Below are 26417 nucleotides of genomic sequence, written 5' to 3' on the forward strand. Positions count from 1 at the left end.
GTTTTTTTTTTGTCGTGTTTGTCGTGTTTGTCTTGTTCGATAGCTCACAGAGCGCTGCCTAAATTGACTGTCAGTCTTATTGGTATAGCTTCTTCTTCCAATGTGAAACAAAGGCATTCATTGCTTGCTATTCAACTAAATTAAAATTAAATTTGCTTATGTTGAAACACATTACTCTCATACACGGGTGAGTTTGGTCTTGTTTGGGATTCGAACCCATGCCACCGAAAACGTGCTACAGGGAGGTGGCCTGATTTTTTAACCAGCGTCTCATTAGTCTATTCTTCGGTATGCTGCGCCGGTCTGGCATACAGGCACTGAGAGCCCACAATGGTACCGACTTCTTGAGGGCGTACAGAAGAGGTGCACCATAAAGATGGCAACCTCATTTAGATTGGTGAGCTATAAGCTTGTGCTGTCCAGTACAATTCCCATCTCATCGACCAAAGTCATCACTGCTCGTTAACCGATGAAACCAGTCGTATCTATCTGAATATCCCGCTTGTTGTATGCTTATCAAAAGCATAAACAACTTAATCATTGTCATCCCTCCCTGGTTCAGATACGTCCAAAACACGTTGCCAAAGACACCATTGTACTTTTTCTCTTCTATGATTACTTGAGCGTCGTCTTTATCTCGTTAGTCGCGATTTTTTGCAAAGTACTCTGAAGGGAACAATAATAGCACCGCCCTGATTTTGGCAAATATATTTTTAATTTTCTATAATATTTTAGCTTTATCCAGATTGAAATTTTATTGTATTCAGTTTCGTAAATGTTCAGTAGGTTTCGATTGTATTCATATTTATGCTGAATAACTTATAAGCAATGTAGGAGTGGAAATAAAAATAGCACCACTCTGGGTTTTTGTTTAGCGATTGCATATAACTCAACAATTAACAAATTGAAATGGGTTTTTAAGATATCAATGTTAATATAAGACTCAAAAATAGATTTTATTAACCGTGAATTCATTGTTCTTTTAACTAATTTAGCATAAATGGGTTAGATACATCATCACTTCGTCAAAAATAAGCTAAGCATTGAAACTGAAATTAATGAAAACCGTTCTAAAAATCTTCCGATCAGTTATCATAACAATACATTTCATGAAAAATGCCGGTAACGATGGCCACAAGGACCAACGAGGGAGCAAACCCCCATTAACGGTGATAGATAGGCGAATAATTTATGAACAAGTAGAGAACTGGAGAAGAACAGCATCGCAAATTCATGCGGAATTCAACTTAAGGTGTCAACACGGCACATACAGCCAATTCTATTAAGCGTTGAAGACTACAAAGATCCACAAACTACAAAGATCCATAGCCACAAAGATTTCACAAGCCCAAAATGACATGGCGACATGCACTGAATAAGTTCAAATTTGCTGTAAGGTATATTTTCTGGTGTGACACATGGAAAAGTTCTTTTCCAACGAAATAAAGTTTATTCTTCTTTTTCTTAATGTTTGACAACAATTAACTGATGATGTGAGAAGTTTTGCCATTGCTACAAAAGCTTAACTTGGATCTCATTGAAAATGAAGTCCAATACACTAGAACCAAATTTACTTGAACAAAACAAATGTTTGACGGGCTTAAACTATATTTTCCAGCAGAATAATCCGGTTCATGATGACTATAAATAGGATCCCAGACAAAAACTTGATATTTCAAAGTGACCAGCAGACACTCTGTATCCTAATCGCATAGAAAACATTTGAACTGTTGCTGATTATCGTGGTTGTTTTCAAATGTTAACAGTAATTAGACTATGATATTGTGCTATGCTAGTTGTGAATGCTGGGAGCGTATATACATACGTATTTATACATACAATCGACGGCGTGGGTTCGAATCTCAACCGAGACCGGACCCTCCCCTGTACGAGAGGACTGACTATCCACGTACAACACGGAAACAAGTTTCGTGAGCCGGCGCAGCCGGCGTAACGGGCAGGCATGGCCAAGAGGTCGTTACGCCAAGAAGAAGACATACAATCGCTGCATTTTGCAGAGATTATTTACAAATACTCCTTTACTTAGTACTCACATCATTAAATCGTATAATTGAGTATTCGTTATACTATCATCAATTGATTACTAAAAAAAACCGAAGTTTACATAAATACGATGTTTCGTATTATTTCGATGTTTCGTATTATCGTAATGTTTTACAAACCAGAAAAAGCTAAAATTTAAAGGAAATAAAAAACAATAACGGCAAAAACAGACTAGTGCTATTCTTCTTTGCATCAGTGTATACTATCTTATCGCTGTAATTTGAGTCAGTTGGAATGAAAGTGAGCTGTTTGAGAATACCATAGCAACACGAAAAGAGCACGCTTAGTATTGTCCAGACTGCCGAACAATGAACAACGTTATTGAGCCATTGCGTCCAGCGACGTCGGTCGAAATTGATCAGCTAGTGAACATCTACGAACAGTTGCTACCCGAGTCAGTTCAGTTTGTTTCCCTCCTACAAAACATTGTGCGAATCAAAGCAGCACTTCAAGGTACGGCGCTGGAGAAAGCCTCGCACCGCTTTCGAAAAACGATTTACGTCCCGAACAAGGCAAATCCTATCCAGTTTGCTACATTTTTGGCCATTGGCATGGACAAGGTACTCACATACAAGATACTTGCAGTAGTACGGTTCTGTATTGGAGTATGGTGTTTCGACAGGATATATTCGTGATGGTAAACACCTTGGAACAACCGCCCAATGAGCTCGAGGACGCGATTCGAAAAACCAGCTACATCAAGTGGCACCACAACCCAATGTTCGTTGTAGGAGGCGATAGTGGAATTCGCGAAAGTTTATACAAAGTAGTTGGTGAGCGTGGTATCCTAGACAGCATCCAGCTGGAATCAGATTGCAAAAATTACTGGATGCATCGCGAAAAAGCAGCCACCTTTAGCTACGAGTACGAAACAAATGAATCATCAGTAACTCCTCATCTAATAACATTTTTCTTGTTATTTCAGTGTGCCTGACGATGTCGAACTGAAACCACTGCTTGTAGCACATGCGAAAGTTATCGACGATTTGTGGCCACATAAGTACAATGAATCCTTACGGTACTTCGAAACTGTTATACAGCATAATGGTGGCCTTGGACTATTCGACAAAAACGATGGGCAACTTGTAGCCTGTGTAATCAAAAATGACCACGATGGAATCGGGTTAGTACTTCCATCAATACCAAAGTGCGTTTGTTGTCTTACCACACAATTTGTTTTATTTTTAGGCATCTGTACACTTTGTCTGAACGAAACAATAGAGGTTACGGAACCACGTTAGCGAAAGCCATGGCGAAAATGATTGCAGCTGAGCACAAACAACACGTCCACACTCACATCGGTCTTACTAATACCCGCTCGATAAAGTTGTTTGAAAAACTTGGGTTCGTGCCAGTTAACCAAACGCAATGGCTTCAAATTGGGCAAAAATTATAATTCAATCACTTCAATGGAAATTTTGAGTTATATTCAAATATTTTTTAAACGACTGCGTTAATTGCACATTTTTCCAATTTTCCATTGTTTTATTTTCCATGTAGAAAAATTCAAATTTTATTCGTCCGCGAATTTCGGGTTAATAAAACAAACCGTCCCGAGACCTTTCCCCTGTCGCTTCCACCTTGTACGGTCGTCGGTGCTATGATCTCCATAATTTGTTATGGCGAATCTAATACTAATCGAATGCCATTCGCCTTAGCAAACGACGAAGTTAATTGCACGGACGACTATACAAGATGGTAGCGAATGTAACTGCAGGATATTTTATCTAATGCAAATTAGAAAATCAAAACAGATCATAGGTTGCCAAAAGAGGTCCGCGACAGCCGAGCGGTAGCGCCGGATAGAAAATCGGCCCATGAGTGTCGAGGCTCAGCACCTCGACGGCGTGGGTTCGAATCCCAACCGAGACCAGACCGTCCCCTGTACGAGAGGACTGACTATCCACGTACAACAGGGAAACAAATCTCGTAAGCCCTTAACGGGCAGGCATGACCAAGAGGTCGTTACGCCAAGAAGAAGAAGAAGGTTGCCAAAAATCAAGCTGCTGTAAGCTTTTGAAAACCAATACACTGTTTTTAGGGCCAGTTTGTCCGCATCAAGCTGCTCTTTGCCAGTAGTAGGCTGTGAATTGCACGCGCAAGGTTTTTGTTTGGCATCGTTAGGAACCAGTTTGGGTTTGTTAAGTTTAACTTTGCCGTTATCGGTAGCAACATTGGCGCGACAGCAACGCGACCTTTTCTCGACGCGCCAATGTTGCTACCGATAACGGCAAAGTTAAACTTGACAAGCCCAAAGTGCTATCTAACGATACCAAACAAAAGTCTTGTGCGTGCAATTCACTGCCTACTGCCGGCAAAGAGCAGCTTGATGCGGACGAACTGGCCCTGAAAACAGTGTAATTAAATATTGTGTACCCGCTGATTGAAAAATACACTTACGCGGATTTTGACGGCATTTTGTGTGTGCCAAAGATTGCATGCGCTTCTTGTAAACCTAGCGTAAAACTGTACAGTTTTTATACTTTTGTTTTTCTCGAACAGTCTAATAATACTAATTTCCCAACTCATACTGCAGCACCAATTAACCACATGTCCGGCTATAGACTATACATACATGTTTCAATATTTTTGGGTAATGTGTAAGATTTTTACTAAATCCATCCTTCTAAACTAAACCCGTAAGGCGCTTGCATTGGCATTTAGGGTAACGATCCTTTCACCAGTACTCAATTTATAAACCGTCTGTTAGTAATTTGTGGATTACAAATACAACAAACATTTAAAACTTTTTTCGTAGCCTAGCGCTCTCTCCAAATCGGTTGCCTTCGATACCCGGATTACAACGAGTGCAAAAAAGTAAAACCAAACATAATTTTCATGCATGTATTTGTAATCTACTCCTTTGAACTATACAACACACTATACTAGATCCATTCCGGAACATTTAGTAATGATGATGGCTCAGATGGCTGGCTCCATGAACGATGCTGGAGGAAGAGTGCGCGATCGGAGCGGCATGATGTGCGATCGGGGCAACATGGTGGGCGATCGGGGCAACATGGTGGGCGATCGGGGCAGCATGATGATGCTGGATGGTGGCGTGAGCTACCGGAGCATGGGCGTAGCTGGAGACATGGACGGGCTGAGCGATCACCTTGTGCACTGGCTGGGCGATCTTCACTCCAGTGGGTTCACGACGGACGACGGCGTTGAATCCGGAGTGGTGGTCGGCGTGGTAGTCGACGACGCGGTGGTGGCCGTCGGAGTCCAACAGCGAGTACTGGCCATGGACCTCATCTCCGTGGCGCGTCTCGTGCTGGCTCTTGATGTCTCCGGTGTGCTCGTCATGGACGGAGTACGAGAACTCGTAGTTGGCCGGAGCATGGTGCTCGTAGTGGTCATCATGATGTCCATAGGACTTCAGGATCGTGGGCTGAGCGATGGTCTTGACGATGGTGGGCTGGTGATGGTACACAGCCGGGGCGGCGTGGATGGCTCCGACGTGGTGGACGGCGGGGGCAACATGATGTTGGATGGTGGAGTGCGACGTGGCAATGCCATGGTGAGCAGCCGGAAGCAGACCAGCGCTGGCAGCAGCAACCAAAGTGGCAAGGAGAACGAACTGAAATATGGGAGGGTGACGTTAAATATGTTTCCGATGTTTACGCATACGTTATTCTTGGAAGAAAATTTGACGATTCTTACTTTGAACGCCATTTTTGTAGCTGCAATGTTTTCAAGTCGACGAACTGTGTGACTATGCCTCCAAAAGCCCCGCGTCAAGCCTTTTATACTCAGGATATTCCCAAAACGTTGTTTTCAAAATTCAGGAATAAGTCAGTCGTCCTTGGAGGGCGCGACTACATATTTGAACTACTTTTACTTTCTGAAAACTGATCTACATCAATGGAAAGCAAGAATGAACCAGTGCAGCGTGCAGTGCAATGCACTCCACATACATGATAAGAAAAACAACAATCCAGAGATGAAGCAGTCGATTTACCGCACCAATCCAATCAGCAGCTCGCTCGCCTTGGTCACACCCCCTCGTACAGCTTTGCTATCGATTCGAATTTGTATTGAGATCACAGCAGCGATGGTTGAAACCAATTGCAAAGAAAAGTATTTACAGCAGTATTATTTAAATAATTACAGCAGGGCAATTGCAATAACAACATAAAACATTTCGTTTATTCGTACATTTTAAAGTACAGTTGTACTGAGTTTAACAATCCGGAGCATGCAAAATAAAATGTTTCATTGCGGCGTTACAACCTATCCATTCACAAGGATAAAGCACACGTGCTTTATCATGGTCGTGGTCATTGGGATAAATCACACGATCGTTTCCAACCATGTGGATGATGTAGTTGGCGAAATAAACAAGCACCGCGATGCGCGTGCTGATACTCATTTCGGACAGCACTGACCAACTTAGATCCGTATGTGATTGCACACTGGTGCTTCACTGTGTATCAGTCTTGGCAGCAGGACACAGAGTAAATGTGTGCCAATTCGGGGCATGTCGTACACGTATCTGAGAATATACGTCTCATTTGGTTCAGCAGTACCGAAAGGTGTAGATTTTCGTTTGGCTACAGATATAAGATAGATCTCCGATGTCACGGGAGTCTTCTGTTTGTCAGCAATAGTTGCCCAAGTCCTCCACGGTGTCGTGGTAGATCCAATTGAGTTAGCGGCACGCGCAGGCCCCTGGCTCAGCTCCAGAGAAGGGAACCTATCATATGATATACCTTCGCTATATCCAGCGCTCGGGCGCCACATACTGAAGCGATGTACCAAAGTTGTGGCAGCAGAAAGGTGTTCTAAACAACAATCTTTTGCGTTAAATTAAGTTGTTTCACCCGATTAATCCAGATAAGTTTTTCATACCCGCATTCCAATTGTGTTCCACGGATATTGCTAGAGAACAGTATCCCGAGTAACCGAAGGCGCTCCACGGTGCGCAGTCATGGGACACGGATCTTGTTGGTAGCGTTATGGCCGATATCGAGGGTGACAGTCTTCCACCCGTACAGCCGTTCTCCCTAAGCATATGCCAAATGCCTCTATCGCATCTCTAACTCGCTCTATTTTAGAATGGAAGGTAGTCATCTCTGAGATGTCGTCGGCATATGCACTGATCAAGTCATCCTGGTCGCAGCAAATGTCTTCGATTATCATGATGAGAGGATGTAAGTCGAGTCCAAACAGATGCATGGAAAGAGGGTCGCCCTGTCGGACGGATCGTTGGATAGAAAAGGAGGAGGAGAGCTGACCATTGACCAGGTAACGAGATGAGGAACGCTCTTCTGAACAAACTTACCAGCTGCTGATTTAAACCCAGAGGCGCTAGTTTCTGAAGAAGTATCTGTCGGTTCGATCAAAGTTCTATTACAGGTCGAAGCAACCGAGCTTGCCACTAAACTTCTTCCTCTTTAAATCCCGCAAACTCTCCATAATCGAGAGAACAGCTTCAAGTATATTTTATGTCTTTTACTGCACTTTTGCTGTGCAAATGTTATTTGCAACTTGTCTTGGATAGCCAGTGGTGGATCTACCTAAGAGCGGACTAAGGCCCTGTGATGAAAACCCCAGACCGCAAAAGTAACTACCGATTTTGTTTAGTCTCGCAGTGGTACACATACTTTGATCAAAGTTATTATTGATATACTGTGATAATACTTAGCCAATGTTAATTTTCACCTAAAGCCTTGGCGGAATATGTTTTCATCAATCTTCTTTCCATCTAATATTTCTGTTTGACTTAAAATGCTCTCGATTTACGGGACACTAGCAAAAATCTGCATTTTTACCCTTTTTAAATGCTTAAATTATCACACGGCCACTATTTGTCGTACACATTTAAAAAAAAACATCTGTTAACAGTAAAATTCATTTGTATTTACTTGAAAAAAGGAAAAACGTGACATTTATTGCAGAAAAATATTAAAATGCGTATTTTCAATAGGTCTGGTCGGTTTAGAATGTGGAGGCATTAATTAACAGAACGAAAGGAATTTTATTAACTTGTTCAGATTGCTTAAATTAGAGTGATTATATCCAGATAAATAAAATTTAATACCTGATTTCCTAAAACGAGTGAATTGTGAGAAAGGAAATGTAAGTTATCTATCATATTATATCGTTGACGAATTTATTTATTTATTTTAGATTTAGATTTGAATTAATATTTACTATAAGATATTTATGATTTTTAACGAAGATATTTAACGAACTATTAGATATTTAACAAAGTTACGGATAGTAACGGAAAGATGTGTAGAATTTATTCCTATTGAAAATCATGATGTATATAAAGGATTGCAAGCTGTTATAAAAAATAAGTCCAATCTTGGGCATAAGTATAGAGAACTTGAAAGCAATGGAAATTTCTGAAGTGATTCCCAAACTGGGATTCGAATCACAACTTGGGATTCGAATCGCTATGGCGACTAGCGACACTTTTCCCAACTCGTTCATTCTTTTGGGATTCGAATCCCAGTTAAGGATTCAAATCAAAGGGAGTCACAAAAACTATCTGTTAGGATTTAAATCGTTCATTTAATATTAAGATTCGAATCGCTCACTCAGAACGCACATCACTAGTGTCCAGTAAGCTGAAAGTATCCGTTTCTGTGTTTCGCTAATAGAAGTTTCGCCAGTACGATTACAATCCCTCCGATTCGAATATTTTGCGAGAATGAAAAAGTCCTTCGGACAAATATCCGATACTTTCTATTTCCAAAACAGTTATCTATTACAAATTTATATTCGGATTCCAAGAAGAACTGGGCTAAATTTTTTACTTTTGTTTTAATTGATTGATGCTTCTATTTCTTAACTAATGTTTGCACTATAACCACACTACACTGGCACTGTTCCATAACGCTGCTTAGTAATGATGATGACTAAGGTGGCTGGCTCCATGGACGATGCTGGAGGAAGAGTGCGCGATCGGAGCGGCATGATGCGCGATGGGGGCAACATGATGAGCGATGGGGGCAACATGGTGGGCGATCGGGGCAACATGGTGGGCGATCGGGGCAGCATGATGATGCTGGATGGTGGCGTGAGCTACCGGAGCATGGGCGTAGCTGGAGACATGGACGGGCTGAGCGATCACCTTGTGCACTGGCTGGGCGATCTTCACTCCAGTGGGTTCACGACGGACGACGGCGTTGAATCCGGAGTGGTGGTCGGCGTGGTAGTCGACGACGCGGTGGTGGCCGTCGGAGTCCAACAGCGAGTACTGGCCATGGACCTCATCTCCGTGGCGCGTCTCGTGCTGGCTCTTGATGTCTCCGGTGTGCTCGTCATGGACGGAGTACGAGAACTCGTAGTTGGCCGGAGCATGGTGCTCGTAGTGGTCATCATGATGTCCATAGGACTTCAGGATCGTGGGCTGAGCGATGGTCTTGACGATGGTGGGCTGGTGATGGTACACAGCCGGGGCGGCGTGGATGGCTCCGACGTGGTGGACGGCGGGGGCAGCATGATGTTGGATGGTGGAGTGCGACGTGGCAATGCCATGGTGAGCAGCCGGAAGCAGACCAGCGCTGGCAGCAGCGACCAAAGTGGCAAGGAGAACGAACTGAAATATGGGAGAACGAGGATTAACAAATTTCCTATGTTTACCAAAATACTATTCTCCAAAGACATTTGATGATTCTTACTTTGAACGCCATTTTTGTAGCTGCAATGTTTACAAGTCGACGAACTGTGTGACTATGTCTCCACAGGCCACGCGTCAAGCCTTTTATAAAATATAAGGCCAGGATATTCCCAAAACATTGTTTTCAAAATTCAGGAATAAGTCGGTCGTCCTTGGAGGGTGCGTCTATTTGAACTACTTTTACTTTCCAAAAACTGATCTACATCAATTGAAAGCCAGAATGAACCAGTGCAGCGTGCAGTGCAATGCACTCCACATACATGATAAGAAAAACAACAATCCAGAGATGAAGCAGTCGACTTACCACACCAATCCAATCAGCAGCTCGCTCGCCTTGGTCACACCCCCTCGTACAGCTTTGTTATCGAATCGAATTTATATTAAGATGGGGGAAATCGCTTGCCAAAAAAATAGCGTGAAATTATTTTTTTTAAGTTATATAGCTTTTCCATGTATAAAAATAGGTTATAGTGCTGATTAGAAACATTCATCAAATGATGAGTTTATTATTCTAGAATAATCTTCACGCATTTTTACTGAATTCTTTTACAAAATTTTCATAAACTCATGCAAGTAATGTATATGGGAGTTCACGTTGTACATCCTGTCCAGTATAACCATAGTTTTCAATTTAACGAGACATTCAATTCAAACGGTTCACACAACGGCATTTTTTCGCTCATTGCATACATTTTTGATACATCCGCTTACGAATAGTGTAACCACGACAGTAACTTTGGCTAGAGTGACTTCATTTGGGTACCCTGATCTTAATTGACAACTGGCGTTATGAACGAAAGGTGATTCAAACCTACATATTTTTCCGATTCACGATAGACTCTTGTCAATCACTTCAAATAAATTGATTATTTTAGCCTTATCAGCAGCGTTTATAATCGGGTTCATGGTAATCCCACCCTTGTTGAGATACGTCTAAAACACGTTGTCAAAGATAATTGCCGCTCTATTGTACCATTTTTATCCTATCTTTACTTAAGCGTCATCTTTATCTCTTCGCATTTTTTTTTTGCAAAGTATACTATCTTATCGCTGCAATGTTCGTGAATAGGGATGTAAGTGTATCCGAAGTTTGAGAATGCTCTAGCAACATGAGAAGAGCACACTTAGTACTATCCCGATTCCCGAACAATGAACAACGCTATCGAGCCATTGCGTCCGGCTACCCCGGCTGAAATCGATCAGCTAGTGAACATCTACGAACAGTTGCTACCCGAGTCAGTTCAGTTTGTTTCCCTCCTACAAAACATTGTGCGAATTAAAGCAGCACTTCAAGGGACGGCGCTAGAGCAAGCCTCGCACCGCTTTCGGAAAACGATTTACGTCCCGAACAAGGCAAATCCTATCCAGTTTGCTACATTTTTGGCCATTGGCATGGACAAAGTACTCACATACAAGATACTTGCAGTAGTAGGGTTCTATATTGGAGTGTAGCATACGCTATGCACAATCTTAACCAGACACACTTTAATTGATCGATGCCACTCTATTCATACTTGATTCAACCGAAATTATAAAGATGCAGCATAAGCAAATTCCGATCAACGCGTCGAAACACCGCAACTCGTAAACAAGTTGCGACTCGATTGTGCGCGAGCATTGCACCCTAGTAATATGACCCATGGCAAGCCGGCGTCAGGGCATTCGAGCCAAGTAAGCATGACCCACAGCAGGCCGGATGTTATGAAACAGACAGGGAACGATGCGCGCAAAAACCTTTGCGCGATCGAAGTCAACAACCTAACTATTCTTGAAAAACATCAATATATCCAATCAGCATTTATAGAACCGATAAACAACTTTTGTAAAGTAGGTCAGCCTCATTACCAACACTTATTCAACCACCTGTAAACTAGCCCTAAGAAACCGTATAAATAAATCGATACCGAATAGACCAGAGAATCATTCGGTGGACACTGATCGGACGTGGTCGTAATGCCCGTCGCGCATCCAGTAACTAAAAATCTCTGAGTTTTCATCTAAGTCCAAGTTGTACACGATGACAAACCCTTCGCTTCGATAAGTCCGCGACCGCGAGTGGTTTCACGCAGTATGCGTTGATACAAGGTGACCACGAATTATGGATACCGAATATCCACCACATGGCGACCGTGACAGGACAGGATGTGCAAAATAATCCAGTGGAACTGAGTGAGAAACAATAGGTCCCGAAACCATCGAAACAAAAGACAAATGTTCCTGAAGAAAAATTATTACAGTGAAACTTCTAAAGAAAGTTGATCCAAAAAAATGATTGCAGTGAGTAAATCGATGCAGCGAGTGGACTAAGTGATCTTAGGTGCTCCATATGGTTCAGGACATGAAAATAAAAACCGTGGTAATTATATTGGTAGCAATCTTTGTTACGGATAGATTGTTAAAATACACCTATAAACTACTGGTAGCCCAGGAAAGTCGCTCTGTACGACTTTTGACGCTTCCCAAATAAAACAGTGAAATGGACACAAGATGCCAAAGTGAAGCTAAAACGATGAAAAACTGAAGAAAAAAAATCAATTCAAATAATGGTGTGCGAAAAAGACAGTGTCAAAGAACTTGGTAAACGAAGCAGTGTCAAGTTCACTATAAAAACAGTTTTGACATGAAGTAGGTTACGCAAAGCACAGTTATCGACAGCAACGATTCGAATGGTTACCGAAAAGGCATAAGCACCGATGGAAATTGTAGACAGCGACAAGAATTTGATCGAATTACTCGAGTAATCGCAACGGCACTCGTATCGAGGGAAAAGATGCACACGCAGCGACATTGAGGCAGTGTCAACCGTAGCAGAGAAGGATGACATCGTAGAACGACAAGGCCAGCCCCCGGCGCAACAACATAAGACGTCGAAATGAAAGATAAGTTTACATTTTTTTAAAATAAGAATACTACTAAATAGAAATCATACGAAATGAAATATTGAGAGAATGAAATATTGATTAGACACCTGGTATGGAACAGGACAAATTTTTCGTATTGCAAATATCGAGATTAGATAAAATCGGAGCTAACTTAAAGAAAACTCCTTATAGAAGGTATAGACCTCAAACAATAATAAATAAGCTGATCAAAGCTAAAGATATCTATAACGAAACTATTGCGCATTTGAAAGACGCTTTTGCATACGAAAAAAAGTTGACAGACAAATTACTGGTATTAAGAACGAGATATTTCGAAGTTAAAAGGTTACTAGAAGAAAGAGTTGGAGAACCAAAGCTGTTCTCATTAAAAACCATATCTACTGTTATTATTGCCTTATTGAGACTAAGAGATACCATAAGAAAAACAAAAATGGCAAGTATACTAGAAGCAATTAAGACAGTTTCATCTGTCATGCCACATTTCGATGGAGATGAGAAGAAGCTAGACGGAGTTGTAAAATCCATCGAGGTATTGAATGCAATTGTTGATGATGGCAACAGAACGATTATCATTAAGAGCATTCTATCAAAACTTGAAGGAATTGCAAAGGAAGCAGTTGGAAACGATCCCAGCAGCTTAGAGGAAATAATAGACAAACTGACAACAAGATGTAGGAAGAAGAGAACACCTGAAATGGTAGTAGAACAGCTCAACGCAGCAAGACAAAAAGGTTCCATGGAGGAGTTCGGAAATGAGATAGAGAGGCTTACTAATATGCTTGAAGCAGCATATATATCGGAGGACATTCCAAAGCCATTGGCTCACAAAAAGGCCACGAAAACAGGGCTTAAAGCATTGGCCGATGGAATAATTGACATCGAAACACGTTGTGTTATTCGATCAAGACAATTCGAAAAGATCGCTGATGCAATTGTAGCAGCAGTCGAATTGGACAATTGAAAGTCAAATACATACGTATTGGAGGCTCGGTAGTCTAGCGATTGCCAACGCTCACAACAAATTTAACAGAAGAAACGAAGCCAATATTAATAGTCAATACAAGAACCATGACGAGAAAAAAACAAGTTTCAGGGCAGACGAAACCAAATAAGCAAACAGGGATTGATCACCCCACAGTTTGGGAAACGGATAGGCCATCCGAGGTTAGAAAACTCTTGAAATTAAAACAATGGTAGTAAAAAAAGAAAATTGAGCTCACGGTGTACAATCAGAATTATAACAAAGCGCTAGGAAAAGAGGAATTATCGATGATTAATAATGCGAAGCCAAGCCAAACACTAGAGTTTGCGCTGCATAATGTATGCCTAATCGCAAAGAATTGAACAAGAAGGGAAAGAAAAAGAGGAAATATCAATGAATAGTAATGCGAAGTCAAGCCAAACACTAGAGTTTGTGCTGCATAAAGTATGCCTAATCGCAAAGAAAATGAACATAAAATGAATTGAATTATCAAATGAAAGACAAAATATTATTCCCTAAAGACAATCAAAGAAGTAGCTAACAAAACTATTTCCGATACTGAAATTGTCATATTTACTCCAACTAGATGGATTAAAAGTCAGGAAGAATGAGAAAAAATTATAAGAGATTACCATATGAGAACACAAAAGATCAGTAAAGATTATACGCTAAATTGCGAAAAAGATACCAAGGGAAGCTAATGACGAAGGATATCCGCAATTACATCAAAAATTGCAAAGCATGTGTTGTTAACAAGACTTTAGTACACACTAAAGAGAAGGCAGTCGTGACGACGACACCTTCAAAATCGTTTATTATAATTTTAATAGATAGTCAGGATACAAATTGCGTTATCAAACACGACATAACAAACAAAACATCAACCATACACAAAAACAGATTGAAGTTACGAGGTTAAAGAATAATGTTACTCTTTCCAATCCTAACATTATTCTCATTAGGAGGGGAGGTGTAGCATACGCTATGCACAATCTTAACCAGACACACTTTAATTGATCGATGCCACTCTATTCATACTTGATTCAACCGAAATTATAAAGATGCAGCATAAGCAAATTCCGATCAACGCATCGAAACACCGCAACTCGTAAACAAGTTGCGACTCGATTGTGCGCGAGCATTGCACCCTAGTAATATGACCCATGGCAAGCCGGCGTCGGGCATTCGAGCCAAGTAAGCATGACCCTCAGCGGGCCGGATGTTATGAAACAGACAGGGAACGATGCGCGCAAAAACCTTTGCGCGATCGAAGTCAACAACCTAACTATTCTTGAAAAACATCAATATATCCAATCAGCATTTATAGAACCGATAAACAACTTTTGTAAAGTAGGTCAGCCTCATTACCAACACTTATTCAACCACCTGTAAACTAGCCCTAAAAAACCGTATAAATAAATCGATACCGAATAGACCAGAGAATCATTCGGTGGACACTGATCGGACGTGGTCGTAATGCCCGTCGCGCATCCAGTAACTAAAAATCTCTGAGTTTTCATCTAAGTCCAAGTTGTACACGATGACAAACCCTTCGCTTCGATAAGTCCGCGACCGCGAGTGGTTTCACGCAGTATGCGTTGATACAAGGTGACCACGAATTATGGATACCGAATATCCACCACAGGAGTATGGTGTTTCGACAGGATATATTCGTGATGGTAAACACCCTGGAACAACCGCCCAGTGAGCTCGAGGACGCGATTCGAAAAACCAGCTTCATCAAGTGGCACCTCAACCCAATATTCGTTGTAGGAGGCGAAAGTGGAATTCGCGAAAGTTTATACAAAGTAGTTGATGAACGGGGTATTCTTGACAGCATCAAGCTGAGATCGGATTGCAAAGATTACTGGGTGCATCACGATAAAGCAGCTACTTTCAGCTACGGGTTCGGAACAAATGGGGCATCGGTAACTCCTCATCTAATTACATTTTTCTTGTTATTTCAGTGTGCCTGATGATGTCGAACTGAAACCACTGCTTGTAGATCATGCGAAAGTTATCGACGATTTGTGGCCATATAAGTACAAACAATCCTTACGGTACTTCGAAACTGTTATACAACACAATGGAGGCCTTGGACTATTCGACAAAAACGATGGGCAACTTGTAGCCTGTGTTATCAAGAATGACCACGATGCAATCGGGTTAGTACGTATTAATCTGTACAGATGTTTGACGTCTACAGCTTTTCCTTTGCTCTTTCCAACATCCCTCGAGATATTCGGGATATCTGGAGGGATGTTGATGACAGACGATGGCGAGGAGAGAACAAAGGAAAGCTGTAAACGTCAAAGATCTCCACAGATTAATATGTGACGTCTACAGCCAGCATTACCTCACAATTTGCTTTACTTTTAGGCATCTGTACACTATTTCTGAACGAAACAATAGAGGTTACGGAACCACGTTAGCGAAAGCCATGGCGAAGATGATTGCGACTGAGCACAAACAACACGTCCATGCCCACATCGGCCATACTAATAGTCGTTCGATAAAGTTGTTTGAAAAACTTGGGTTCGTGCCAGTTAGCCAAACACAATGGATTCAAATCGGCCAAAAATAATTATTCAAGCACTTTGATTGAATTTTTTACATATGACTTTTCCAATTACTACTACAATTTTTCATTGATATAAAGAAATTTAAATTTCATACGTCCTTGAATCTTGTGTTATTATTAAAACCGTTCCGCAATTTAACCCTCCGCTGCAGCAAAGGAATACACATAATGGAAATGTTTGGTAAACCCTTGGCAAGCCATGTGTACATGATCGAACAAGATCGTTACAAGAAAGGACAAAATGAAAAGTGTTTAACCTTCAGATCTACAACCGCCTACGTGGGTAAGTTTTGCCCTTTTATTTTGCAATTACTTCGAATTGCACAGTAATATCGACTCGAAATTCCTGGAATGCCTCAAGCAACATGATTTCTATCATTCTACCGAAAACCGACTTTTTATTTTTATTCTAAGTATTTTTTTACACCATTTTTCTATTTATACCCCTTAAATCTACAACCGCCTACCCGGGTAAGTCATACGTTTTGTACGAGAGTTTTTATTTTTCTGTACCAAGACAAACCACCAGTAGGTGAAAGGAGGAGCCCCTCGGGTATTTCTTTTTATATTTATATTGAAAACAATCCAAATTTATCTAAGACACACTATGAAAGACTGTTTTACTCCTCGAACTCCTCGAGCAATAAGTAATGAGATAAACTCGAAGACGATCTACAAATATGCAAATTATGCTACATTTTGGTCCACACAGCGGCATCGAAAGCATTCTAGGTGAACTTTCATCATTTGTTACACAAAATAATAATTTATTAATTGCAAGAAAATCATGATGCAACGGGTTGAATTAAATACAAAAGAAACTGTTATCATTTGAAATAAAACGATCGAATTTATGTATATGAGCTAAGTTTTAAAATGTTAAGGCTTAAATATCAGATGTAACAATGTATAATGAAGAATTTCCTCCAGATATGCCACTGAATTTACTGAGGAACATGAACATTTCCAAAACGTAAAATTTAGTAGAAAAATATTCCTAAATCTTTAAAATTTCACTTTATAAGCAAAAATGTTGAAAGGCACCTAGAAGTTACTTCACCAGAAACTTAAGAAGTATAAACAAACACAATTACTTATTGAAAATGTATGGTTTACAGAGTTAGCGATTGTAGATCTATGGGAAAAAATATATTTAAATGAAAAAATTACTTACTTATCGAATTTTTAATATTATTATTTGAATGGGATGTGTTAGAAAACATTCTTAAGTATCATCACTGAAAATTTCAACTCACTACGGCATCTAGAACAAAACATATTAGCTTTGAAGCACAGCAAAATGCAAACCCCCATACAAAACGTATGGCCTACCCAGGTAGGCGGTCGTATGTTAACGTAGGTATTTTTGGTCGTAGACCTGAAGGTTAAGCTTTAAAAACCCGTGCCAAAGCAACAAATCTAATCAACAATTTACACCCCGTTTGTTAGGAATTTGTGGATTACAAATACAACAAACATTTAAAACTTTTTTCGTAGCCTAGCGCTCTCTCCAAATCGGTTGCCTTCGATACCCGGATTACAACGAGTGCAAAAAAGTAAAACCAAACATAATTTTCATGCATGTATTTGTAATCTACTCCTTTGAACTATACAACACACTATACTAGATCCATTCCGGATCATTTAGTAATGATGATGGCTCAGATGGCTGGCTCCATGGACGATGCTGGAAGATGAGTGCGAGATCGGAGCGGCATGATGCGCGATGGGGGCAACATGGTGGGCGATCGGGGCAACATGGTGGGCGATAGGGGCAACATGGTGGGCGATCGGGGCAGCATGATGATGCTGGATGGTGGCGTGAGCTACCGGAGCATGGGCGTAGCTGGAGACATGGACGGGCTGAGCGATCACCTTGTGCACTGGCTGGGCGATCTTCACTCCAGTGGGTTCACGACGGACGACGGCGTTGAATCCGGAGTGGTGGTCGGCGTGGTAGTCGACGACGCGGTGGTGGCCGTCGGAGTCCAACAGCGAGTACTGGCCATGGACCTCATCTCCGTGGCGCGTCTCGTGCTGGCTCTTGATGTCTCCGGTGTGCTCGTCATGGACGGAGTACGAGAACTCGTAGTTGGCCGGAGCATGGTGCTCGTAGTGGTCATCATGATGTCCATAGGACTTCAGGATCGTGGGCTGAGCGATGGTCTTGACGATGGTGGGCTGGTGATGGTACACAGCCGGGGCGGCGTGGATGGCTCCGACGTGGTGGACGGCGGGGGCAGCATGATGTTGGATGGTGGAGTGCGACGTGGCAATGCCATGGTGAGCAGCCGGAAGCAGACCAGCGCTGGCAGCAGCGACCAAAGTGGCCAGGAGAACGAACTAAAATATGGGAGGGTGACGTTAAATATGTTTCCGATGTTTACGCATACGTTATTCTTGGAAGAAAATTAGACGATTCTTACTTTGAACGCCATTTTTGTAGCTGCAATGTTTACAAGTCGACGAACTATGTGACTATGCCTCCAAAAGCCCCGCGTCAAGCCTTTTATACTCAGGATATTCCCAAAACGTTGTTTTCAAAATTCAGGAATAAGTCAGTCGTCCTTGGAGGGCGCGACTACATATTTGAACTACTTTTACTTTCCGAAAACTGATCTACATCAATGGAAAGCAAGAATGAACCAGTGCAGCGTGCAGTGCAATGCACTCCACATACATGATAAGAAAAACAACAATCCAGAGATGAAGCAGTCGATTTACCGCACCAATCCAATCAGCAGCTCGCTCGCCTTGGTCACACCCCCTCGTACAGCTTTGCTATCGATTCGAATTTGTATTGAGATCACAGCAGCGATGGTTGAAACCAATTGCAAAGAAAAGTATTTACAGCAGTATTATTTAAATAATTACAGCAGGGCAATTGCAATAACAACATAAAACATTTCGTTTATTCGTACATTTTAAAGTACAGTTGTACTGAGTTTAACAATCCGGAGCATGCAAAATAAAATGTTTCATTGCGGCGTTACAACCTATCCATTCACAAGGATAAAGCACACGTGCTTTATCATGGTCGTGGTCATTGGGATAAATCACACGATCGATTCCAACCATGTGGATGATGTAGTTGGCGAAATAAACAAGCACCGCGATGCGCGTGCTGATACTCATTTCGGTCAGCACTGACCAACTTAGATCCGTATATGTGATTGAACACTGTTGCTTCACTATGTGTTCCAATTCGGGGCATGTCGTACACGTATCTGAGAATATACGTCTCATTTGGTTCAGCAGTACCGAAAGGTGTAGATTTTCGTTTGGCTACAGATATAAGATAGATCTCCGATCTCACGGGAGTCTTCTGTTTGTCAGCAATAGTTGCCCAAGTCCTCCACGGTGTCGTGGTAGATCCAATTGAGTTAGCGGCACGCGCAGGCCCCTGGCTCAGCTCCAGAGAAGGGAACCTATCACATGATATACCTTCGCTATATCCAGCGCTCGGGAGCCACATACTGAAGCGATGTACCAAAGTTGTGGCAGCAGAAAGGTGTTCTAAACAACAATCTTTTGCGTTAAATTAAGTTGTATCACCCAATTAATCCAGATAAGTTTTGCATACCCGCGTTCCAATTGTGTTCCACGGATATTGGTAGAGAACAGTATCCCGAGTAACCGAAGGCGCTCCACGGTGCGCAGTCATGGGACACGGATCTTGTTGGTAGCGTTATGGCCGATATCGAGGGTGACAGTCTTCCACCCGTACAGCCGTTCTCCCTAAGCATATGCCAAATGCCTCTATCGCATCTCTAACTCGCTCTATTTTAGAATGGAAGGTAGTCATCTCTGAGATGTCGTCGGCATATGCACTGATCAAGTCATCCTGGTCGCAGCAAATGTCTTCGATTATCATGATGAGAGGATGTAAGTCGAGTCCAAACAGATGCATGGAAAGAGGGTCGCCCTGTCGGACGGATCGTTGGATAGAAAAGGAGGAGGAGAGCTGACCATTGACCAGGTAACGAGATGAGGAACGCTCTTCTGAACAAACTTACCAGCTGCTGATTTAAACCCAGAGGCGCTAGTTTCTGAAGAAGTATCTGTCGGTTCGATCAAAGTTCTATTACAGGTCGAAGCAACCGAGCTTGCCACTAAACTTCTTCCTCTTTAAATCCCGCAAACTCTCCATAATCGAGAGAACAGCTTCAAGTATATTTTATGTCTTTTACTGCACTTTTGCTGTGCAAATGTTATTTGCAACTTGTCTTGGATAGCCAGTGGTGGATCTACCTAAGAGCGGACTAAGGCCCTGTGATGAAAACCCCAGACCGCAAAAGTAACTACCGATTTTGTTTAGTCTCGCAGTGGTACACATACTTTGATCAAAGTTATTATTGATATACTGTGATAATACTTAGCCAATGTTAATTTTCACCTAAAGCCTTGGCGGAATATGTTTTCATCAATCTTCTTTCCATCTAATATTTCTGTTTGACTTAAAATGCTCTCGATTTACGGGACACTAGCAAAAATCTGCATTTTTACCCTTTTTAAATGCTTAAATTATCACACGGCCACTATTTGTCGTACACATTTAAAAAAAAACATCTGTTAACAGTAAAATTCATTTGTATTTACTTGAAAAAAGGAAAAACGTGACATTTATTGCAGAAAAATATTAAAATGCGTATTTTCAATAGGTCTGGTCGGTTTAGAATGTGGAGGCATTAATTAACAGAACGAAAGGAATTTTATTAACTTGTTCATATTGCTTAAATTAGAGTGATTATATCCAGATAAATAAAATTTAATACCTGATTTCCTAAAACGAGTGAATTGTGAGAAAGGAAATGTAAGTTATCTATCATATTATATCGTTGACGAATTTATTTATTTATTTTAGATTTAGATTTGAATTAATATTTACTATAAGATATTTATGATTTTCAACGAAGATATTTAACGAACTATTAGATATTTAACGAAGTTACGGATAGTAACGGAAAGATGTGTAGAATTTATTCCTATTGAAAATCATGATGTATATAAAGGATTGCAAGCTGTTATAAAAAATAAGTCCAATCTTGGGCATAAGTATAGAGAACTTGAAAGCAATGGAAATTTCTGAAGTGATTCCCAAACTGGGATTCGAATCACAACTTGGGATTCGAATCGCTATGGCGACTAGCGACACTTTTCCCAACTCGTTCATTCTTTTGGGATTCGAATCCCAGTTAAGGATTCAAATCAAAGGGAGTCACAAAAACTATCTGTTAGGATTTAAATCGTTCATTTAATATTAAGATTCGAATCGCTCACTCAGAACGCACATCACTAGTGTCCAGTAAGCTGAAAGTATCCGTTTCTGTGTTTCGCTAATAGAAGTTTCGCCAGTACGATTACAATCCCTCCGATTCGAATATTTTGCGAGAATGAAAAAGTCCTTCGGCCAAATATCCGATACTTTCTATTTCCAAAACAGTTATCTATTACAAATTTATATTCGGATTCCAAGAAGAACTGGGCAAAATTTTTTACTTTTGTTTTAATTGATTGATGCTTCTATTTCTTAACTAATGTTTGCACTATAACCACACTACACTGGCACTGTTCCATAACGCTGCTTAGTAATGATGATGACTAAGGTGGCTGGCTCCATGGACGATGCTGGAGGAAGAGTGCGCGATTGGAGCGGCATGATGTGCGATCGGAGCAACATGGTGGGCGATCGGAGCAACATGGTGGGCGATCGGGGCAACATGGTGGGCGATAGGGGCAACATGGTGGGCGATCGGGGCAGCATGATGATGCTGGATGGTGGCGTGAGCTACCGGAGCATAGGCGTAGCTGGAGACATGGACGGGCTGAGCGATCACCTTGTGCACTGGCTGGGCGATCTTCACTCCAGTGGGTTCACGACGGACGACGGCGTTGAATCCGGAGTGGTGGTCGGCGTGGTAGTCGACGACGCGGTGGTGGCCGTCGGAGTCCAACAGCGAGTACTGGCCATGGACCTCATCTCCGTGGCGCGTCTCGTGCTGGCTCTTGATGTCTCCGGTGTGCTCGTCATGGACGGAGTACGAGAACTCGTAGTTGGCCGGAGCATGGTGCTCGTAGTGGTCATCATGATGTCCATAGGACTTCAGGATCGTGGGCTGAGCGATGGTCTTGACGATGGTGGGCTGGTGATGGTACACAGCCGGGGCGGCGTGGATGGCTCCGACGTGGTGGACGGCGGGGGCAGCATGATGTTGGATGGTGGAGTGCGACGTGGCAATGCCATGGTGAGCAGCCGGAAGCAGACCAGCGCTGGCAGCAGCGACCAAAGTGGCAAGGAGAACGAACTGAAATATGGGAGAACGAGGATTAACAAATTTCCTATGTTTACCAAAATACTATTCTCCAAAGACATTTGATGATTCTTACTTTGAACGCCATTTTTGTAGCTGCAATGTTTACAAGTCGACGAACTGTGTGACTATGTCTCCACAGGCCACGCGTCAAGCCTTTTATACCCAGGATATTCCCAAAACATTGTTTTCAAAATTCAGGAATAAGTCAGTCGTCCTTGGAGGGTGCGTCTATTTGAACTACTTTTACTTTCCAAAAACTGATCTACATCAATTGAAAGCCAGAATGAACCAGTGCAGCGTGCAGTGCAATGCACTCCACATACATGATAAGAAAAACAACAATCCAGAGATGAAGCAGTCGACTTACCACACCAATCCAATCAGCAGCTCGCTCGCCTTGGTCACACCCCCTCGTACAGCTTTGTTATCGAATCGAATTTATATTAAGATGGGGGAAATCGCTTGCCAAAAAAATAGCGTGAAATTATTTTTTTTAAGTTATATAGCTTTTCCATGTATAAAAATAGGTTATAGTGCTGATTAGAAACATTCATCAAATGATGAGTTTATTATTCTAGAATAATCTTCAAGCATTTTTACTGAATTCTTTTACAAAATTTTCATAAACTCATGCAAGTAATGTATATGGGAGTTCACGTTGTACATCCTGTCCAGTATAACCATAGTTTTCAATTTAACGAGACATTCAATTCAAACGGTTCACACAACGGCATTTTTTCGCTCATTGCATACATTTTTGATACATCCGCTTACGAATAGTGTAACCACGACAGTAACTTTGGCTAGAGTGACTTCATTTGGGTACCCTGATCTTAATTGACAACTGGCGTTATGAACGAAAGGTGATTCAAACCTACATATTTTTCCGATTCACGATAGACTCTTGTCAATCACTTCAAATAAATTGATTATTTTAGCCTTATCAGCAGCGTTTATAATCGGGTTCATGGTAATCCCACCCTTGTTGAGATACGTCTAAAACACGTTGTCAAAGATAATTGCCGCTCTATTGTACCATTTTTATCCTATCTTTACTTAAGCGTCATCTTTATCTCTTCGCATTTTTTTTTGCAAAGTATACTATCTTATCGCTGCAATGTTCGTGAATAGGGATGTAAGTGTATCCGAAGTTTGAGAATGCTCTAGCAACATGAGAAGAGCACACTTAGTACTATCCCGATTCCCGAACAATGAACAACGCTATCGAGCCATTGCGTCCGGCTACCCCGGCTGAAATCGATCAGCTGATGAACATCTACGAACAGCTGCTACCCGAGTCAGTTCAGTTTGTTTCCCTCCTACAAAACATTGTTCGAATCAAAGCAGCACTTCAGGGAACGGCGCTGGAACAAGCCTCGCACCGCTTTCGGAAAACGATTTACGTCCCGAACAAGACAAATCCTATCCAGTTTGCTACATTTTTGGCCATTGGCATGGACAAGGTACTCACATACAAGATACTTGCAGTAGTACGGTTCTATATTGGTGTATGGTGTTTCGACAGGATATATTCGTGATGGTAAACACCCTGGAACAACCGCCCAGTGAGCTCGAGGACGCGGTTCGGAAAACCAGCTTCATCAAGTGGCACCTCAACCCAATATTCGTTGTAGGAGGCGAAAGTGGAATTCGCGAAAGTTTATACAAAGTAGTTGATGAACGGGGTATTCTTGACAGCATCAAGCTGAGATCGGATTGCAAAGATTACTGGGTGCATCACGATAAAGCAGCTACTTTCAGCTACGGGTTCGGAACAAATGGGGCATCGGTAACTCCTCATCTAATTACATTTTTCTTGTTATTTCAGTGTGCCTGATGATGTCGAACTGAAACCACTGCTTGTAGATCATGCGAAAGTTATCGACGATTTGTGGCCATATAAGTACAAACAATCCTTACGGTACTTCGAAACTGTTATACAACACAATGGAGGCCTTGGACTATTCGACAAAAACGATGGGCAACTTGTAGCCTGTGTTATCAAGAATGACCACGATGCAATCGGGTTAGTACGTATTAATCTGTACAGATGTTTGACATCTACAGCTTTTCCTTTGCTCTTTCCAACATCCCTCGAGATATTCGGGATATCTGGAGGGATGTTGATGACAGACGATGGCGAGGAGAGAACAAAGGAAAGCTGTAAACGTCAAAGATCTCCACAGATTAATATGTGACGTCTACAGCCAGCATTACCTCACAATTTGCTTTACTTTTAGGCATCTGTACACTATTTCTGAACGAAACAATAGAGGTTACGGAACCACGTTAGCGAAAGCCATGGCGAAGATGATTGCGACTGAGCACAAACAACACGTCCATGCCCACATCGGCCATACTAATAGTCGTTCGATAAAGTTGTTTGAAAAACTTGGGTTCGTGCCAGTTAGCCAAACACAATGGATTCAAATCGGCCAAAAATAATTATTCAAGCACTTTGATTGAATTTTTTACATATGACTTTTCCAATTACTACTACAATTTTTCATTGATATAAAGAAATTTAAATTTCATACGTCCTTGAATCTTGTGTTATTAATTAAAACTGTTCCGCGATTTAACCCTCCGCTGCAACAAAGGAATGCACATAATGGAAATGTTTGGTAAACCCTTGGCAAGCCATGTATACATGATCGAACAAGATCGTTACAAGAAAGGACAAAATGAAAAGTGTTTAAGCTTTAAAAACCCGTGCCAAAGCAACAAATCTAATCAACAATTTACACCCCGTTTGTTAGGAATTTGTGGATTACAAATACAACAAACATTTAAAACTTTTTTCGTAGCCTAGCGCTCTCTCCAAATCGGTTGCCTTCGATACCCGGATTACAACGAGTGCAAAAAAGTAAAACCAAACATAATTTTCATGCATGTATTTGTAATCTACTCCTTTGAACTATACAACACACTATACTAGATCCATTCCGGATCATTTAGTAATGATGATGGCTCAGATGGCTGGCTCCATGGACGATGCTGGAGGAAGAGTGCGCGATCGGAGCGGCATGATGTGCGATCGGGGCAACATGGTGGGCGATCGGGGCAACATGGTGGGCGATCGGGGCAGCATGATGATGCTGGATGGTGGCGTGAGCTACCGGAGCATGGGCGTAGCTGGAGACATGGACGGGCTGAGCGATCACCTTGTGCACTGGCTGGGCGATCTTCACTCCAGTGGGTTCACGACGGACGACGGCGTTGAATCCGGAGTGGTGGTCGGCGTGGTAGTCGACGACGCGGTGGTGGCCGTCGGAGTCCAACAGCGAGTACTGGCCATGGACCTCATCTCCGTGGCGCGTCTCGTGCTGGCTCTTGATGTCTCCGGTGTGCTCGTCATGGACGGAGTACGAGAACTCGTAGTTGGCCGGAGCATGGTGGTCGTAGTGGTCATCATGATGTCCATAGGACTTCAGGATCGTGGGCTGAGCGATGGTCTTGACGATGGTGGGTTGATGATGGTACACAGCCGGGGCGGCGTGGATGGCTCCGACGTGGTGGACGGAGGGGGCAGCATGATGCTGGATGGTGGAGTGCGACGTGGCAATGCCATGGTGAGCAGCCGGAAGCAGACCAGCGCTGGCAGCAGCGACCAAAGTGGCCAGGAGAACGAACTAAAATATGGGAGGGTGACGTTAAATATGTTTCCGATGTATACGCATACGTTATTCTTAGAAGAAAATTTGACGATTCTTACTTTGAACGCCATTTTTGTAGCTGCAATGTTTACAAGTCGATGAACTGTGAGAATATGCTTTTAAAAAAGTCGACCGCGGTCCTTTTATACACAGGACTTTAGCGACAAATTTAACAACATTGCGTCCTTGAAAAAACTCCTTTCGCTTTGAAGTTTTTGAGTAAAATCGCGTAAACACTTAAAAAAACTAGCTGGTAAACCAGTTTTTTTTTTATTTGTTTAAATAGTTAGGGAACCTACCTT

The 26417-nt window shown here is 41.9% G+C and overlaps 5 protein-coding genes across 5 annotated transcripts; 1 reads left to right on the forward strand and 4 right to left on the reverse strand.

Annotated features, from left to right (window-relative positions):
- The first annotated feature begins 2372 nt into the window (after positions 1–2372).
- LOC131264390 (uncharacterized) lies at positions 2373–3460 on the forward strand. The gene is made up of 4 exons (XM_058266693.1): positions 2373–2624; positions 2687–2928; positions 2990–3187; positions 3253–3460. Exons 1-4 carry the CDS (start codon positions 2373–2375, stop codon positions 3458–3460), a joined length of 900 nt encoding a protein of 299 aa, XP_058122676.1.
- Positions 3461–4969: 1509 nt separating this feature from the next.
- On the reverse strand, positions 4970–5742 carry LOC131267319 (cuticle protein 8-like). The gene is made up of 2 exons (XM_058270168.1): positions 5731–5742; positions 4970–5647 (listed from the first exon to the last, which is right to left on the reverse strand). Exons 1-2 carry the CDS (start codon positions 5740–5742, stop codon positions 4970–4972), a joined length of 690 nt encoding a protein of 229 aa, XP_058126151.1.
- Positions 5743–8920: 3178 nt separating this feature from the next.
- On the reverse strand, positions 8921–9713 carry LOC131267318 (cuticle protein 8-like). Its single transcript, XM_058270166.1, has 2 exons — positions 9702–9713; positions 8921–9619 (listed from the first exon to the last, which is right to left on the reverse strand). Exons 1-2 carry the CDS (start codon positions 9711–9713, stop codon positions 8921–8923), a joined length of 711 nt encoding a protein of 236 aa, XP_058126149.1.
- Positions 9714–17789: 8076 nt separating this feature from the next.
- Positions 17790–18583, reverse strand: LOC131267317 (cuticle protein 8-like). The gene is made up of 2 exons (XM_058270165.1): positions 18572–18583; positions 17790–18488 (listed from the first exon to the last, which is right to left on the reverse strand). The coding sequence occupies exons 1-2, from the start codon at positions 18581–18583 to the stop codon at positions 17790–17792; spliced, it is 711 nt and encodes a 236-aa protein (XP_058126148.1).
- A 3147-nt stretch (positions 18584–21730) lies between these two features.
- On the reverse strand, positions 21731–26186 carry LOC131264391 (histidine-rich protein PFHRP-II-like). Its single transcript, XM_058266694.1, has 4 exons — positions 26175–26186; positions 25458–26091; positions 22533–22552; positions 21731–22450 (listed from the first exon to the last, which is right to left on the reverse strand). The coding sequence occupies exons 1-4, from the start codon at positions 26184–26186 to the stop codon at positions 21731–21733; spliced, it is 1386 nt and encodes a 461-aa protein (XP_058122677.1).
- Between the last annotated feature and the right edge of the window lie 231 nt (positions 26187–26417).

Source organism: Anopheles coustani, chromosome 2, assembly GCF_943734705.1.
Source record: "Anopheles coustani chromosome 2, idAnoCousDA_361_x.2, whole genome shotgun sequence".
Lineage (NCBI taxonomy): Eukaryota > Metazoa > Arthropoda > Insecta > Diptera > Culicidae > Anopheles > Anopheles coustani.

Excerpts from the sequence above, each read along its gene's own strand:
- LOC131264391 (XM_058266694.1), bottom strand. Across the intron at positions 22,553-25,457 it reads GATCGCGCACTCTTCCTCCA|CTACAAAAATGGCGTTCAAA; the intron begins GCATCGTCCATG and ends TAAACATTGCAG. Across the intron at positions 22,451-22,532 it reads CTACAAAAATGGCGTTCAAA|TTCGTTCTCCTTGCCACTTT; the intron begins GTAAGAATCATC and ends CCCATATTTCAG.
- LOC131264390 (XM_058266693.1), top strand. The coding sequence starts at position 2,373 with ATGAACAACGTTATTGAGCCATTGCGTCCAGCGACGTCGGTCGAAATT. Across the intron at positions 2,625-2,686 it reads TGGCCATTGGCATGGACAAG|GATATATTCGTGATGGTAAA; the intron begins GTACTCACATAC and ends GTGTTTCGACAG. Across the intron at positions 3,188-3,252 it reads AATGACCACGATGGAATCGG|GCATCTGTACACTTTGTCTG; the intron begins GTTAGTACTTCC and ends TTTTATTTTTAG.